Raw genomic sequence first — 18,716 nt, forward strand, 5'->3', positions numbered from 1 at the left:
TTCGATCGGTTTCGTTTCCTAGTAATGTGGTGGTGGTTGCAGAATTCGAATGTACTACGTTCATGGCAAAGAAGAGATTTACAGAGAAGATAAATGACCAAAGCACACTAAGACTCATACCTGGTAGCTCCATCCTCATTGAAGCTCTTCTTGTGCTGAGCAAAGACAAGATTTTATTTATTTTCTGTCTCCCAATTTCATTTGATCACACTCGACCTTCATACAGAACGAAATGATGATGCATTTACTACCGATTACATTTTATCTAATGTTTTTTTTCCATGGAATTTGGATTCCTAATTTCCATGTACACACTAGTCACATGCATTCACAATGTGTTAATCACTAGTCACATGAACAGGCGATGTAGTCATCAATTAACTTGACCGCATCAATTCATTCATTTATTAGGTCTTTAGATTATATAACGGCTGAGAGCTTTTGGCCGTGTTGGTTTTGGATTTTTAGAATCAATTTTGAATTCAAAACTGATTACTGGACTGAAATTGCGTTTTATTTTGCATCCAATTATCAATTTTGGACTAAAAATCTATTCTAAAAGGGCGACCCACTGCACGAGGCTCCCACCATTGGGGGCCTGGAGAGGGCTAGATGTACGCAGCCTTTATCCCTACTTTGCAGAGAGGATGTTTCCGTGACTCGAACCCGTGACCACCAGGTCACAATAGAGCAACCTTCCAGTTGCACCAAGGCTCGGTCTCGACCAAAAATCAATTCTAAAATTCCAAAACAAAAATTAGCTTAGAATATTCCTTTGCTAACCATTTTTAGTGAACGAGAGTTTGCATACGTATCAGCAGACTGTCCACGCGGATTGTAGAGCATTGGTTTTACTAGCTAACGACCTATTGGTTTTAGGTTTTTATAATTGATTTTTAGTCGAAAACTGATCATATCGATTCTCATAATCCAAACGAAAAGGGAAAGCAAAATGAGTCATATGAAAAGGGAAATCGATTTTAGGCGAGGCGTGGGAGGGTGGCTGATAAATTCGCACCTAAAGAATTATTAGTTTTGAGTCCAATCATCTAGTTTGGACTCAAAATCGATTCACAAAATCCAAAACAAAACCGGGCTTGGAAAATTTCATGATTAACCATTTGTAGTTGGGTCAACAAAGTATATGCCGTGCTGGCATTTATTGGGCGTGTGGAGGAATGTACCTATATGGGAATCTAGAAAGATGAACAGTTATTAGAAGACCCCTTCTAGTGTGTGTTCAAACTTAAAGCCAATCTGTCAAATGGGACCAAATTACTAAGAGAACATCTGGCTCGACTGATTCAAGGAAGTCGCATTACAGTTTCCAATCGTGAGAAGGTGGATGATAACCACCTGGACAATGGAGGACCTGAGAATAAGGGAACCCATCATGGGTAGTTACCAAAAAACTTCCCTCCAAGAGAACGTACGGTAATGAAGAACGGTTACCAGAATAAAGCTATATAAGGAGACGTTTGTCTCCATGGAAGAGGTCACAAAACCAAATCCAAACATGTTTTTAGCATTTTATCTTTTCTTTTAAGCAGTTGTACCCTTTTATCATTTAGCTTGAGTCCAATGATCTGCTGACCCTGAGAGTTTGTACGTTTAGACGTCACGAGTACACCTAAAGAGTCCTTTCCATCTGTGTAAGTACAGAGGAAGCCGCACACACTCTCACATGCTCCACACGCACACACCAACATCAGATGGTCACACTGACCAACCGCGCAGGAGCGCCCCTCCATACCTCCATACCAATCGAACGCCACCACTCTTTTTGGCACGCACGGTGGGACACGGTGCATTGCATAGCATTTAAATGGCTCACAATACATAACATAAAGCTACGGGCCCAGCGTTTCTCGGAATTCTAGTGACTCTAATGTCTCCAATAGTGCTGATACACATGATAAAGTGACTTCTAACTAGGAAAATCCTTTCCTAGAGGAAAATCTAAATAACGCTATGCCTACCAGAGAGTCTCCCTCATGTGGAAGCCACCCTTAGGAAGCATATGGATGGGAATTCCCATGAGTTGTCATAAATGGTAGCTCGCCAAATTTCTGAAGTGATGAGGTCCTTTCAATCCTCTAGCAAGATTTTTTCTAAGCAGGTAGACAGACTGTTCGGTTTTCTATCCGACAAAATGGTGCCAACTGCACTAATGCAATTACCTCTCTAACACGATAACAAGTCTTTCCTGTAGATAACGTACTGAGGCTGTGCTTCCGAGTGCTACTACTAGTTGGAGGGCGGAATTAGGTTCGTTCAAGTTCAGTTTTTATCTAGGCTGAGTCCTAAAAATGACCGAGTCAACAAAGTATATAAAATCTTGAGTGTAGGGTTTCCATTGGGGGCTAATTAGGTTCGTCTAGGTCATGGTCCAACTCATGACTGAGTATACAGAAAACCCACCAGTCTCAAACGGAATTAGGTTTGTCCAGGTTCAACTTAATCAGTCAAAGATTTTCCGAGTCTCCCACACTCGCCCAATAAAATCTTTGTATCTTTGAAGAAAGAGAAACAAAATCCCTTCAAAGAGGGTTATAAGATGTAAAGAAGATGTACAAAGAAGTCCTATATCCAAATCTTGTTCAAAGGATGAGATAGGAACAAATTAAGTTGATTCACTATTTTAAGACGTTCCAAATAAGTTTGAGTGTCTCTTAGTTCATTTTGAATGGTTTAGGAGATATATATATATATATATATATATATATATATATATATATATATATATATATATATATATATATATATACACACACACACACTAGTATTCCGATCCCATGTTATGCATGGGTGTAGAGTAGTTGGCTCCACTCCATCAACGCATGAGGTGTAAAACAGTGGGCCCAACTCTCTTGCATAAGTTTTGGTAGAGATGGTGGGTTTCATCCCGTATGGCCGTATAACAGAAGGGATAAAATGTTGGGACCTACCCAACAAAATCTGGAGTTGTAAAGTGGTAGCCCCAAACCCATAAAATACATGAGGTTTAAAAAGGTTGGACTCAAGCAGCAATTAGCCCCTTAAAAACACTCCCAATGTGCCTTCACCATTCTTCCCTTCACATGTTGTTTCCATTACACTGGATAAATGACCAAAGCTCCATCCTGGTTGAAGCTCTTCCTGTTCTGAACAGATACACCTTTTTTTTTTTGTCTGCCTATTTTCCTTTCATCTCACTAGACCTTTATGTGGAATTTGGACTCCAAATTTCATAGTCTAGTATTTGGTTTTTTTTCCTTCAAGGGGGTCCACGAAAGTCACCTTTCAATTAAATTTCTGTACTCTTAACTCCAGTCCAAAAAATTTCTCTATGTGTGAGAATACATTAGTCGAGGGAAAATCATATGTTCTCTCGATTATAGTGATTGGTGATGCAGCCATCAATTGACTTGACCTCGTCAATCCCTTCAATTATAACACTGCTCGCTCCAATCTGGCCTAGTAGGTTTTTGGCTTTTAAAATCAATTTTGAATCCAAAACTGATTACCAGTCAAATTGTGTTTATTTTTTAGTCCAATGTTCAGCTTTGGACTCAAAATCCAAAACATAAACAGGCTTACAGAATTCCATGACTAACCATTTATAGTTAACGAGACTAACCATTTGTAGTTAACGAGAGTTTGCATACGTGTCACAAGGTGTCTAAGCATTAGAGTTACTAGTTAAGTCCCTATTCGTTTTGGATATTGAGAATCAGTTTTTAGACAAAAACTGATTATATTTTGGACTAAAAATCAATTCTTAAAATCCAAAACGAACAGGATCAAAGTCTTTCACAGGGGTAGAATATGGGATTCAGAAGAGAGCAATTTCACTTCTTCATTGGGCTCTAATGCCTTTACACAGGTGAAAAGGACTTTTCCCAGTACGACATGACGCCAAATTTTGGGATATCAACACACACAGAATGTGAACGACACATCCATACGTGTAGAATGTCAACGAGTCTCAGGAAATGCTGATCCATGCAGAATGCAAACGACATCGCCGATGCACGCAGAATGAAAACGACTCTCAGGATCGACAAAGCATTCGATTAACTAATTAAACAAGAAGAAACAACGCCAGTGCGAGGAGTAGGAATTAAAAATAAAAACTCACCTGAGAAGATGAAGCCATGCTCCTTAATTCTTTCGGATGACATCGATCGTCCAAGCGACCGTGCCAAATGGCCAGTTTCAAACGTCTAATGGATGACCGTGGTTCATCCATTCTGCCTGTTAGAAGTATATAAAACCTAGTTTTGATTCCAAACCTCTAGAAAAGGAGTCTTCTGGTCCGTAAATGTATGTACAACACTCTTGGGCTTAATTGTCTAAGTAATTGAGCATCCAATTAGATAGGATCTTATTTGTATATCCTGTGCATGTTTATGTAGTGAGCATCCAATTGTAAATCAACATTGACAGTATGTTTTTATCTTTTATTTTTTCTTGTACTAGAGGGTAAGGGCACTGCATCAACCCTGGAAGGAGCAGCTTGGGTTAAAGATGCGGCTTGGTGGTAAGGGCACTGGATCAAACCTTGAAGGACGAGCTTTATCTTTGATTCGGCTTGGCGTTTTTATCGTTGATTATCAGTTACTTTGTTGTAAGATATTTTATCTTTGATTCGGCTTGTTTTTATCTCTGATTATCAGTTACATTGTTGTAAGAAATCTATACAATGATTCATCTATGTTTTCCAAAGCTTCTTCTAACCAGCCTCAATCTACAAAAATAAGGAAGTCGATATTTTAAATGGAAGTTTGGTTTTATACGCTCGAGTCCTTAAAGCTAATTAAATCTTACCAAGTTTCTAGTATAATATCTGTATTAACTACTTAAGTTGATTTTATATTGCCTTCCTTATGGGGTTTGTGCTGCTAACAGTACAAATAGGGATAAGAGATCATGGAGTGGGTGAATAATTTTAGTGCTTGATCTATGTAGAAAGTGGGAGTCACAACCGGTTCTCAAAATCTAAAACAAACAGGGCCTTAGTATACAGCAGAAAGTCAAGTGTGATACATGATATTTAAATTCTAATCCAGCACAAGGGCTATTTTTGCATTGCACGACAATTGGGCACAAAAGATTACGCAAATTTCAATGAACAGTTAATTGACTTTCAAATGGACATTTTAAAGTAAAAAAATGAATAGCAGTTCACATTCACAGGCTTGATGTAGGTACTTAGACCAGCTGTTTTTTAACTCATGCTACAGCAGAGAAGAAACAAAGCCCAGCTACTATAACCAGAGAAATTGACAAGATAATACTAAAAGGGAAATGATACCAACACAACCATGTTTTGATATATGATCTCACCTATCTTGTCTCCTAGTATTTAAGGGGATGTCAAAAGGTCATTATAGTAAACAAAAAATTCTTACCAGGCAGTTAAAAAAGAAAAAACAGGCTAGTGCGCCCCGTAACAAGAAGTTGGTGTGCGGATATCATTTCCTCACTAAAAACATCCAACAGAAAATACAAGGGATCTAATACACAACTTCAACGATAGGGTCAGTTTTGTACTGTTTACAAATTAGTTTGGGGAAATGATTTTTTCGCCCCCCTCTGTAGGATAATGCGCCCTCCTTTTAACATGAATTGTGGACAGACTTTAATTTGATCTAAAAGTATATAACAAACTGGTTGATCTAAAAGTAGTTATCATGTACAAAAACGACCATGACTCGGTGCCATCTCCATTACGATGCTCCAGTTATGAATAAGAGTCCCTGATGTTGAGTATTTCCCAGTGGAAAGGAAACAACTTCTGCCTGTCAAAGAAATGCAGATAATGGAGAGAGATTAGATTAGTAACAAACCCAACAAATGATGGGGAAAACCCCTTTTTTTTAAATGTTAGTGAAAAACATTTTCTTTCTTTGAACTTTTACATCTTCATCAAATATGGAAGCATGATTAAGTCTAAGAAATTGGAATACAGAGTCTTCACATGCCCATTCATCCAATTTAACAGAAAGGTATATAACTATCTTTATCCATTTGTTAACCAAAATGTACTTAAGAAATGTCTGGATTCTGCTGACAATTAAATCACGGGAGCTGAACTAGCAGGTTCAATGACTATATTTAGATAGGAAACTGATTTCTCATTTGAGTTTTTATACCATTATCAGTTAACTGTGCTCAGGAACCCTTTCCAATCCGTGAACAACATGGTTGTATCAAGTTTAGAGGCTGATGACGATTTTCATTCATCTAAGAGGTGTGTTCTGGTATCATAGAGTTACAAGGCCACATGCATTCAAAGAGGGATTCCATCTCGTATTCAATATTGCAAAATGACATGGCATCCACCTTGTTTAGTGTTGATCATGAGAAGCTATAAGACTGCTAATCACAAGTTCACAACTCCACTAACTTGAAAGAGGGTCTGATCGATTGCCTCATGGCATCCAACACCAGTTGGGTCATTCAAAAGCTGAGGGACTTGGAGCCAAATTCCCATGTGTGATGTGGGGCTCTATAATGGGATCCTTAGGCAGCCAAGAATACTTAGGCAACCAAGAAAATGGGTTGGACTTTGAAATCACTTGCTAAAGAAGCATGGACCCCATTTGGATCTAAGAAAGTACCGCAATGTGCAACTAGGAAACATGTATAGCAAAAAATAAATGCAATTGGGAAACATTTATACAACAAACAATAACCCTTAAGAAAGTAGTGCAATGTGCTAAACTATGCCTTTTTGTATCCAAGTACTGCAATGAAATTGATAGAATACTCAGTCATACATTGACATATCTAGACAGATTCTTGTACACAGGGAGGGAGTATTTTACGTTTATTGATGATGACACGTTCATATTATAGATATTGCATTTTTTAGAGTATGAGGGGAAGGAAGAGGGGTTAGCACTTCGGTCAAGAGGCAATTAATAAGCCAAGCTTAACAAGTGCAGGCTAGGCTCAGTGAACCTGCTCAGGGTTCCAAATTCTTCCAACATTCAATGAAGAAAGCACATCACATGTAAAGAAAAGTCAATTGATCTATATATTAAACAAATAAAGAACAAAACATTCATAAACTCAACTCAACTCAACAAAGCCTTTGTCCCAAGCTAGTTGGGGTCGGCTAAATGAATCCTTTAGAAAAAAAATTCATGGAGAAGGTAAAAGGGATCTACCCGGCTCTAATCCCGGTTCTAGTTGGGTTCTTCTACGTGGATCATTTTCTTCCATTCTATCCTATCCAAGGTTATGTTCTCTGTTATGTTTCTAGCTATCAAGTCTTTCCTCACTGTTTCTACCTGTGTTATTTTCGGTCTACCCCTACCTCTTTTTACTCCCTCAATTTGGCACGAGTCACCTCTTCTTACCGGAGCACCCAAAGGCCTACATTGGATATGTCCAAACATCTTAAGCGGTGCTCTCTCATCTTCTCCTCGATTGGAGCCACCCCCACCTTTTTACGAATGTTTTCATTTTTAATTCTATCTAACCTTGTGTGGCCCCACATCCATCTAAACATTTGCATCTCCGCTACACTCATCTTATGCACATGCTGCTTTTTTGTGGCCCAACATTCTGAGCCGTACAGCATGGCTGGCCTCACAGTTGTCTTATAAAACTTTCCCTTCAACTTGGTAGGGATTTTACGGTCGCACAGAACTCCTGAGGCAAGCTTCCACTTTAACCAACCTGCTCTCATTCTATGGTTAACATCCTCTTCAATCTCTCCTTCCTTATGTAGAATTGAACCAAAATATCGAAATATATCCCTCTTAGGTACCTCCTGTCCACTCATATTTACTACGTCCTCGACCCGCCTCCTTACATTACTAAAGTTGCATTCCATATATTCTGTCTTAGTCCTACTCAGTCTAAAACCTTTAGATTACAAAGTAGTTCTCCATAACTCTAATTTAGCATCTACTCCTGCTTTGGTTTCGTCGATTAATACTATATCATCTGCAAATAACATACACCACGGCACCTCATCCTGGATACCCTCCGTAAGCTCATCTATAACTAGCGTAAAAAGATAAGGGCTTAGAGCTGATCCTTTGTGCAGTCCTATTGTAATTGGAAACTCACTAGACATGCCATCTGTGGTTCTTCTAACACTAGTTTTTGCTCCATCGTACATATCCTTAATCACATCAACATATTTAGTAGGCAGGCACTTTTTTCTTTTCAAGGACCCACCACATAACACTCCTGGGAACCCTATCATACGCTTTCTCCAAATCAATGAAAACCATAGGAAGGTCTTTTTTATTTTCTCTAAATCTCTCCATTAACCACCTAATCAAGAAGAACAAAACATTCATCAATATCAGAAATATGCATGTTGATTGGTTAGGACTTTTTATGTGATTTTGCCAAAAAGAAGCCATACCAGAAGTTGGATCCATTTCCGCTTCTCACCGTCATTAAGCTCTTTAATCATATTGAAGTGTTCCACATCGATATTCACAAGATTAGCAAATGCATTGCATCTCTCCTCTACTGTCAACCCTTCTAAGTTGAAGACAAAATCTCAAAATTCTTGTTTAGAAGGACCTTGCATTGCCTGCATGGTCTATAAACATAGGTTTCAATATCACTCATCATACCTAATCCATAAGAATCAAAAAGAAAATAAGGGCATGCATGTGTCAATATCACTCATCATATATTTTGCCGTAAAATATTGATCCAACAATGTTGATATTTCAGGAAAGACAGTGGCATTGCTCACAGATGAATTTGTGATGCTGATGTTTGGCTTTAAGATGGTACTCGAAACCCCTTCTGTCCTAAAACTTTGATTGCATGCGTAACATTGGTAAGGAGGTTGAGGAGGATCTCAAGGGCGACGACCTTCTTCATTTCAATCGTGTTCCATGCGTACATATCAACCAACCAACATGACCAAAAGACCAAAACTCTAGATTTTGCTTCTTAGTTCTTCGTCTTCACATCAGGGTACAGGGAGATCTACAAGTTTTAGTTTCAATCGTTTAAGGAATAAATATCATAGCAAAAAAGCAAAACAATAGAACAAAAAGCAGAAAGCAAAAATAAGTTTGATTTCAAGAAACACAAAAAACCAGAAAAGAAAAGAACAAGGGAAAAACAGCAAGAAAAAACAAAAATAGGTTTGACTTCAAGAAAAACAAAAAACCGGGAAAAATACGAGAATCGAGAAAAACAAAAAAGCAAAGAAAGATCACGGTAGCAAACAAAAGGCAAGAAAAAATGAAAACAGGTTATATGTCAACCAAAATAGTAATCACCCCCAAAAAACAAGAAGAAAATAAGCAAAATAGACTGAGAGAGACGTGGGAGAGAGAGAGAGAGAGGGACATAGAGAGAGAGAGAGAAGAGAAAGACGAGAGAGATAAGTAGAGAGAGAGAGAGAGAAAGAGATACTTGCTGGTGTGATGCCTCGCAGAAGAGTGATGGTTGCGAAAAAGGTGAGGAGGCAAGGGGAGAGGGGAGAGAGCGGTATGGAGATGTTGGTCACAATAAGATGGATTTTGGATAGAAATTACCCAAAACCCATGCCCCAGAGACAAAAACCTTAGCAATGGAAATCACCTGCCACATCACCCGATAGGGATTCCGCACAGGCTTAATAAAATTAAAAAACGAAGAGAAATACAAAATTAACGTTGTTTGACAAAAAATAGTGCAAAATTCCGAGGCAAGTGCGTCAAACAAACTAACCCTAAATACAAATAAGGATGAAAAGAAAATAAACCTCTCTAGAAATAAAAAACACAAGCTCACTACAAATCTACAAAAAATGTAAATGAGGATGTTGTGGCCTCTTTAAAACACATTAACTAATCAATTCAAAAATTATACTGATCATTGATATGTAATAGCATTGTCAATATTTTTTTTGAATGGTTAGTATTGTTTAGATTTAGATACAAGATGACGCAATGGTTTCAATTTAGCATTGTTATGGTAATATTATCTATTTACTTTGCATTGTGCTATTCACAAGTTCCCTTGAGCGGTATTTTTATTTTGCATGCAGGCGCAATTCATGGAGTCCTACTAGTTAAAACTCAACCCGCAATCCCTAATGCGCCAATTATGTTGGCATACTCCGGACACTGCCCGTCGGGATTTCCCTCATAATTATACAGCATCAAACTCTCCAAAGCTGAACAAGACATATATGTAAGAGTTAATGCATGTGTAGATATCTTATATACATGGACAAGAAAATAAAGATGGAAATGCTTGTGTAGAGTTTGATACTGAAAATAAAGATGGAAATGCTTATGTAGAGTTCGATACTGAAAATAAAGATGGAAATGCATATATGTAAGAGTAAATGCATATGTAGATATCTTATATCCGACGGGATTTCCCTCATAATTATACAGTATCGAACTCTCCAGAGCTGAACAAGACATATATGTAATGCATATGTAGATATCTAATATGCATGGGCATCCATGTGTTTGATCGGTGAAAATTTGTCCAGATTCACTGAAACTGGTTTGGATGATGAGACTATATGAGAAAAGATTTTTTTTTTATCCTGTGTATATAGAGGTAGGACTCACTCTGTACTCTTATGTTGGATTCAAGTCCTTGTTTTGCTTTTGCTCTTTTAATTCTAATTTCTTCTTTTCTCTATTCATTTCCTAATTTTTTCATTTTCTAATAACAGGTAGATAATGTCAATTCTGACATAAATTCAGTAAAAGAATTTGGAGCATGAATTAACATAAATTCAGTAAAAGAATCTGGAGCAGCGACACAAAGCAAATTGTGTAATAAATGGAAGAAATTGTGCCTGAGGTATGTCTGAAAGTATATAGATTATAGACACAAGCCTATGTTGTCTTGTGTGTGTGTGTGTGTGTGTGTTCCTGTTTGTGTTCTTTGTTTTGTATCTTAACATTGTCACTTGTTTCAAAAGAGGCTGCAGTGATTAACAGTGGCATTACAAATGCTAAAATCAAGAACACATGATGCTTAATTAGAGGAGAAATTATATGGTGCCCGACCGTCAAGTCCCGTGTGGGCGGTACGACAAAAGTACCGCCTTGATATTTGATCCAACAGCAGCCTGAGCTGCTGTTGGATCAAATATCAAGGGCAGTACTGCCCACACGGGATTTGACAGCCCGGCACCATATAAGAACTCTAATTAGAGATGCACACCCAAACAATGCCCTCTACCATGAGGTCCAGAAGTAAGGTTCCAAAACAAAGATATACCTTGGAGTGTTCCCATCAAAATCCTTATTCCAGACAAAATGAACACCCACCTAATGTCTATTAGACTATTAGTAAAACTTCTTTCAGATACTTCAATATACAATAACTCACTGGAGGTCAGTTGCAACACTTTAGAAGTACATATGTTTACAGAATGCGAGGCATGATGGTTTCTAGTCAATAACAATGGTCACAAGAAACTACAAACAGATTTCATAATTCAACAATCCAATCTAGATTGTTCACTTTAAATGTGAGGTGAAGATGCATCAAATGTATGCTATCTAACATGCAACGTACATTGAAAAAGAGATACATCATCGCCCAAAGAGAGCAATGAAGCAAATTGCAATAAAAGTAGCTAAATATTAAACATTTTGGTAAACCAGACCATTTTCAAAATGAAACAGGACAAATTTCCAAAGTCCAAACCATTTTTTTTTTTGAAAGATGACTTATATATCATACAATGAAAGTTACATCGGGGACAAGTAGTCCCACTCAGTTTACATAGCATGAGAATCCAGGAACATACATTTGACAAAACAAAACATAAAAGAAAATTCATCTACACCCACGCCTATCTAAAATAACCACCATCATAACCATCCACAGAAACAGCTCACGATAATTTCTACCCCCCTGACTTGACATATGAATGGCATAGAACAAGTTCTTATGCCCAAAGAGCATAGAAAATATCCACCCGTTTGCCAACTCCACCAGCAACCAAACAGAATCTTCATAAAAAAGTTAATAAAAACATTTTATAAAAAAATATTTCATGTACCCTTCTACCTTAGGCAAAATCCTCGAGCGGCAAAGGACCAAGGTCCCTCAAGCACACTCAGAAAATCTCATTTAGCGTCTACTTCATCAATAAGGGTAATGGTTCCCATCACCAAACCATAAACAGCATCCCCTTTCATCCACCAAGAAAACAAGATACAAAAACCTTCACAAACCTTCAGAAAACCAGAGACCTCTAAGATAAAAAACATCGAATAGAAAAAAACCCTAACTTCTTGAGAGCCTTTAGCTCCCTGCTCCCCTTGGCCAGCGTCTTCCCCTTCTCCATCGCATCACGCTTCTCAATATCTAGAAGCATCTCCTTTGTCTTCCCCACATTTTCCTCAAAGTCAATTCCCAAGGGCCCATTTTCGACATTTCATCAAAATCATCAAGAAATGCCTACCGTTCCTCCTCCAACATTTCCACCACTCTCGTTCATTGAATCATATTCGGCCCTTCTCATATAGCTTTTTATCTTCCCACTAAGATCTGCATCCAAAGTCCAAACCGTTTACAACATGAAAAAATAACCCAAATACATCAAATAAGTACCTATATAAATTCATTACATTTCCATCTTTATTTATTGCACAACAACACGAGCAAAAGATCCCTACATAACAAATTTTAAAAAGGAAAACATCGGGACATGAACAAATTTGCCAAAATAAAGTTAATAATTATATTAAAATTAGTATTGAATCCCTAAAATTAGAAAATCCTTATAAATCGACTAGAAATGGAGAAGGTTGGACTGTCATTGTCAAATGCAAACCCTGATATGAATCGAGCTGATATTTGGTAGGATCGACATTTTGCATCAAAGGAATTGAAACGAGATCCATAGGTACCCTAAATGTCACACTTGTAAGAACAAACCATAGCCATTTGAAACCTCAAAATCCTAACAGATATATGACCCCCCAAATCTTTGAAGTCTCTACGATGAGGGCCTCTATCATGGCTCCAATATTGGAAAGAAAAGGATAATGAGAGAGAAACGGAGAAATATGAAAGGAGGTCGAGGAAGTATGAAAGGCAGAGAGCAAGAGCGAGCGCGAGCGATGGTAAGAGAAGGATAGTCGAGGGAGGGCGAGAGAGAATGCGAAAGAAACCTTAACACCCAATAAATAAGGAAATTTTTTACAAGGAGAAAATCGGCCATCAATTCATATTTTTTTGTTGGGTTTTTTTTCAAGGCAACTTTTACCCAAAATAACCTTTCACTTCAAAAAAGAGTGCCAGACCTTGGCAAAGTTATTTTCTAGGGAAAAATTTGTCAAAAATATTTTTCCCTAGTAGCTAGACAAGCCCTCAAGGTTCATACACTATTTAAAAATACATTAGAAAACCCTTCTTTGTCAATAGTTATATAAGGTGCATGTTTCTCGTACTTGAGATCTAGAAATGAACTACCGGGTTATTATTTGGTAATGATAACATCTCCAACTTTGATAGATTCCACAGACAAGAGGGGAAATCACTGTCATTGGGCCCGCTATTCTCCAAATACAAGTGTTGAAGATTGGATTTGGCAAATGTTGTGCTTTAGTGCGACAATCTAACGGATTTGGCATGAACGTAACACTAGAATTTTCGAAAAGAAAAGTTGTCATAAGACCAAAATACTGAAAGAAATCCCTGCGATTGTGAAGTCCAAAATGCAGCATTCAAATGCAAAAGACAGGGAAGATGAGAGAAACCAAAGGGTGGCTTTAAACTTTCGTTACAAGCTCAATCCCACATCTCGACCAGTCTGAAATTTTGTACATGGATCAAGCCACCCCTACCTAAATTCAAGCTTAACGCTGATGCTTCCCTTGTACAAACAACAGGAAGCATTGGGGGTATCATTAGAGACGCAGACGGTATGGTGGTTGCAGCTTTTTCTCTGAATATGCCCACTGAAGAGATCTCTGAACTTGAGCTTCGGGCTATAAGCTTTGGAATATCGACAGCCTGCAATATGGGGATAAAGTTCTTATGGATTGGGTCAGATTCCTCTTTCGCAATGGAAATCATGAAAGGCAAGAGTGAGCCTCCATGGCATAAGGTAAATGCGCTTAAGCAAATGTTGGTCAGTCTAAGTAGTTTCAGTAGATGGAGGATCTCCCGCATTTGGAGGGAAGGAAATTCAGCAGCTGATATTCTTTCCAAGCATGATTTCTCCCATAAAAGCGATAGTATTGCCCCCGTCCTCTTCCCTTTGAAGTTGTTGCAGACCATGAATGAAGATAGAGATGAAGTCATATATGCTAGGAAGTAACTTGATTGGAAGAGGTTCCTCCTCTGCTGTGCGGTAGGGCTAGCCTCTTCTTGTTGTTCTTGTTGGGTGGAGTGGGGCCATAGCCCTTTGTTTCTGGTCCTTTGCCTTGTTTTGCTTCTTTTCTTAGTGTTTCCCTTTGCTTGTTGTCGTCTATGGCCTCTATTATCTTTGTTTTTTCTCCTTTTTAATATATCTGGTACGGGTCTTGCCTAGCCAAGCTTACCCATCAAAAAAAAGAAAGTGTTGAAGATAGGCCAAGCCTTCAAAGAATAGAAAATTAACAATTTCACAATCTAAACATCCAAGACAATATTGTGAACTCTCTTTGCCAAGTATGAATTCAACAAATGGAGACTAAGAAGAGATCTTCAAAGGTATGATATGATTTTTAAAATCCATGTTGTCTCTTTTTTTGTTAGCTAAGATAAATTTTGAGATCCTAAAGACTACATGCTTGTGTGAAGGACTACTATGGCAAATGCTAAACTTTAAACTAGTCTAGCATTAGCAAAAATAAGCAGAAGATTTTATGGTAATGATGCCTGACCTTTCTATACAACTGAAGATTTGAGTACCCAAAATGGATAATGTGGTGATCACAATTAGAGTTCCTCCACTATCTAAAAATACATTAGAAATATATTATTTACGAATAAATATACAACGCAATTTTTACTTGTTGAGATCCCAAAATGGCCTCCTCATTTATTATTCAATAACGATAAATCCTCTAATTTTGATAGATTCAAAATTGTCTCCATTGAGGTTGTTGTGTTTGAAGGGTATTCAACTTGCATAACCCTACAAAGAATAGAAGAATAAGTCTAATAAATTTAAGCTCACCAAAATAGAAGATTTGAATCTCATAATCTAAACATCCAAGATAATATTGTGAACTCTCTCTCTCTCTCTCTCTCTCTCTCTCTCTCTCTCTCTCTCTCTCTGCCAAATAAAGTTATGGACTGAACAAATGGAGAGTATGGAGATGTCCTTTAAGGAAGGAGTATGGCATATTTTTATCATTTTTTAAAATCCAAGTTGTCTCTTTTTTTACTAGGTAGGATAAAATCTGCTTGTGTGAATCACTACAATCGAAAAGACTCGAATTTAATCAAGATAATAAAATCTGCATGCTTGTGTGAATCACTATAATCGAAACGGCTCGAATTTAAGGTTGTTTAGTGTCAACAGAAAACGCAAAAAGTTTAACCTTTCTACAGAACTAATAGTGTGAATTTGCATTGCTCGTGACAACAAAAGTTAAAATCGTAACATGTTCAACCTACTCAAATATAAGCATTAGAGTATGCTGAAACTCCAAACATTAGACACGGGAATCAAAGTGTCAATTATGATGCATTAGTACGGTACAAGTGTTTGAATCCGACACGCCTATCCAGTGTCGGTTTATGCAAACCTCAAAAGGAAAGACACGTCTATCCAGTGTCGGTTTATGCAAACCTCAAAAAGAAAGATTCGTGGATTCACCAACATATTTTAATCAATTCTCAATTTTATTTTTTTTACCAAATAATATGATTATAACAAGTAATATATTGAAATTTTAATAGGCTAAGTATATATAATATTTTATTCCTACTTAAAAAACTTACCATTAAGATGCATAAAACTCAAAACATGCGGCAATTGTAAAGTTGTGGTTAGTATTAAGAAAATATTGACAAACAAGATAAGACTCGCCACTAGGATGCATAAAACTCAAAACATGTAGTAATTGCGAAGTTGTGGTAGTAGTTTTAAGCAAGGTTCTAAATTTCGGTTTCGGTTTCAATTTCAGACCCCACGAAAATGGAAATGTTTCATTTTCGGTTGGAAATTTCAAAGGAAATCCTGTAAAATTAAGGAAACGTACGAAAACATATGCAAATGGTAGAATTTAAAGATTAAACTTCTGGGAAGGCTAGAATAAGCCCAAATAGACACTTCATATAAGCATGACAAACATCCATAATGGTTTAAAAACATCAGACACCTAATGACATGCACTGTTGCTCATGTCAAACAATTTAGTACCCGCCAAATGTCACATGTAATTCATATAAATATTTATAAATAATGCAAAACATTTTGCATTCACTTCATATAAATATAATTATATAATACATACTAATATAGTATACAACTATTACACTTACAATTTTGGTTTATGCATTTTGGTCATTTCGGTTTCGGTTTCGATGCGGATGGAAACGGAAACATTTCGGTCATTTCGTGTCGGTTTCGGTGGAAATTTAAAACCATGGTATTAAGTAAAGTATTGATAAGCGAGATAACGAAGTGTAGCCAAATGAAGAAATCCATATACTCCATCCAAAAATAAAAGATAAAGTGAAGTACAGATATACCTTCTTATTTTTTTTCCTATATCACATGTTCCATATGTGCATATATAACTGTAAAACAACAAATGGGTATAAAACAGCCATGTATAAGTATATAATCAAAAAACAAAGAAAGGAGTTCCGACCCTAGTCTCTTTTTTATTAATATTATGAAGAAAAAGGATGGTAGCAAAAACTTACCTATCTACTCCCCCCTTGTCTCTAAGAGGAGTTGGTCGGCAATTCAGGCCGGCGTAGTCTTGTATATGAGCGGAAGTCAACATTGAAAGAAATGACATGGATCAGTCCGTCATCACTGTATGAACAATACGCAATGGCCCTAATATCACCAAACTGGATCAAAAATCAAAGAAAACAAGCTGGACTACAAAAAAAAAAAAACTTAAGACGGCTATATCTGAAAAAAAAATCATGGATCATTGAAAAAAACTAAAACAGGAATTATACATATTCTTTAGAAAATGGAAAAAAAGGAAAAAAAATTAAACGAAAAAAAACGATTATTTCAAGAAGCATTAGGCTCTACGCTCACCAAGCTAGATCAAAAACACCAAAAAAGGCCACATTTGAACAATCATAGATCAATAAAAAACACAGACAGAAGGAGGAATAGATATTCTTTAGAACATAATAAAACGAAGTAAAAATAAAGGGAAAAAAACGAGTATTTCAATAAGCAATGGCCTTAGCCTCTAATCTCAACAAGATAGATCAACAATATCAAATAAGACAAGTTATCTTATCAGAAAGGATGTAAGGCTAGATCTGAAAAATCATAAATCGGTGGAAAATCAAAAACAAAAGTGATGAATATGAATGCTTTAGAACACAGTAAAGAGAAGTAGAACTAAAAGGGGGAAACGAATCTTTCAATAAGCTAAACCCTAAGAAAGCAGATAAGAAAAAAGATCAAACGAAAGTTGTGTTACCTATAAGGAGCGGAGTTAGGGTTTGTAACGCATAGTTGTGTTACTCGAAAGGGAGAGATTTTTCTAAGAGGAAAAAGAGGACGAGTTAGGGTTTGTAGCATCTTCTACGTGAAATTACAAAAATGCTCCTCAATTAAAAAAAAAAAAAAAAAAAAACCCTTTCCTTGATTATTTTTTTAGGGGTTTTTGCAAATGAAGTCTTCCACTTCACTTTATTTGCAAAATGAGTCTTCTAATTTGACAATTTGCAAATAAAGTCATGGAGTAAATTTTGCAAATCAGCTCGTAGCAACAATTTGTGACCTTGGTCCTATACTAGACAAACTCCCACTAAGGAACATAACATTCCACCATACTTCCGCATTTGTCATCTTGGCGGCTCACTATGGCTCTGTTCACTTATTTTCCCAGGAAAGGAAAGGAAAGGATTTCGTTTTCCTTTCCTTTCCAGGTGACCTGGCAGAAGGAAAAGGAATCCAGGGAAACTGTCAAGGAAAATGTTTCGTTTTCCATGGAAAGTCTCTTTCTGATATATTTAATTGGAAACCAAATCTCTAGTAACAGGGAAAAAGTCAATTTCCATGTCATTTTCAGCTTTTAAATAAGAAATTCCACATCTGATAATATTTTTCCCTGGAAAAGAAGTGAACATAGAAATTATGTCTTGTCAAGGGCCTGTCAGGTAAAAAAAGGCTGTTTTCCCTGGAAAACAGCACCAAGGAAAAGAAGTGAATAGAGCCTATGTGATAGCTTTCACTATTGCCTTTTTTCCAAGTAGCCTTTTTTGACATATTGCCCCTTCCGAGGCGGCCTATCCTATGACAACTTTACTCTAGTGGCTTGCCTCTTTTGTGACTCTAACATAGGACGTAGCTAGGGGTCCGATACCAAATGTTAGATACTTAACCAATACGAGTTAATGGAATGTGTTAGGCTAAGCCCCTATCCCATGTCAAGTTGGGTCACTCCTAGTCAAGGTTTTAATTTTCGGTTTCGGGGGTAATTTCGGACCCCATCGAAACCGAAATTTCAGCTGAAATCCCGAAATTTGGTAAACTAATAAAAAATTAATATTTTTTAAAAAATTTGGCTGAGAAATTTTTTAAATTTCGACAATTTTGGTAATTTCAAAAATTTTGGTTTCGGTCCATTTCGGTTTCGGTC

At 37.1% G+C, this 18,716-nt stretch overlaps 1 protein-coding gene across 28 annotated transcripts; it reads right to left on the reverse strand.

Moving 5' to 3' along the window:
• Window positions 1–5,432: 5,432 nt before the first annotated feature.
• Window positions 5,433–17,735, reverse strand: LOC143859056 (uncharacterized). 28 transcript variants are annotated; one of them, XR_013239105.1, is made up of 7 exons: window positions 17,553–17,697; window positions 16,804–16,942; window positions 16,627–16,674; window positions 9,388–9,555; window positions 8,714–8,952; window positions 8,372–8,554; window positions 5,433–5,783 (listed from the first exon to the last, which is right to left on the reverse strand). XR_013239105.1 is itself a non-coding variant. In XM_077369727.1 (6 exons), the coding sequence occupies exons 4-6, from the start codon at window positions 14,242–14,244 to the stop codon at window positions 5,712–5,714; spliced, it is 618 nt and encodes a 205-aa protein (XP_077225842.1). In that variant the 5' UTR covers window positions 14,245–15,061; window positions 16,627–16,674; window positions 16,804–16,918; window positions 17,553–17,735; the 3' UTR covers window positions 5,433–5,711. The 28 variants fall into 28 exon arrangements, 3 of the variants coding, with proteins under 3 accessions (XP_077225842.1, XP_077225843.1, XP_077225841.1); XR_013239104.1 differs by lacking the exon at window positions 9,388–9,555 and adding an exon at window positions 9,949–10,132; XR_013239103.1 differs by lacking the exon at window positions 9,388–9,555 and adding an exon at window positions 11,203–11,259.
• Window positions 17,736–18,716: the final 981 nt, after the last annotated feature.

Source organism: Tasmannia lanceolata, unplaced genomic scaffold, assembly GCF_043159265.1.
Source record: "Tasmannia lanceolata isolate RefF3 unplaced genomic scaffold, GAP_Taslan_0.1 ptg000029l, whole genome shotgun sequence".
Taxonomy (NCBI): domain Eukaryota; kingdom Viridiplantae; phylum Streptophyta; class Magnoliopsida; order Canellales; family Winteraceae; genus Tasmannia; species Tasmannia lanceolata.

Bases quoted from the DNA above. Each gene is read 5' to 3' on its own strand.
- LOC143859056 (XM_077369727.1), bottom strand. From the start codon at position 14,244: ATGACTTCATCTCTATCTTCATTCATGGTCTGCAACAACTTCAAAGGG. The intron at 12,484-13,784 runs GTAGGGGTGGCT...CTTTGGATGCAG, and splicing joins AGCGTTAAGCTTGAATTTAG to ATCTTAGTGGGAAGATAAAA. The intron at 5,784-12,397 runs GTAGGCATTTCT...TTTCTTTGACAG, and splicing joins GAAATGTTGGAGGAGGAACG to GCAGAAGTTGTTTCCTTTCC.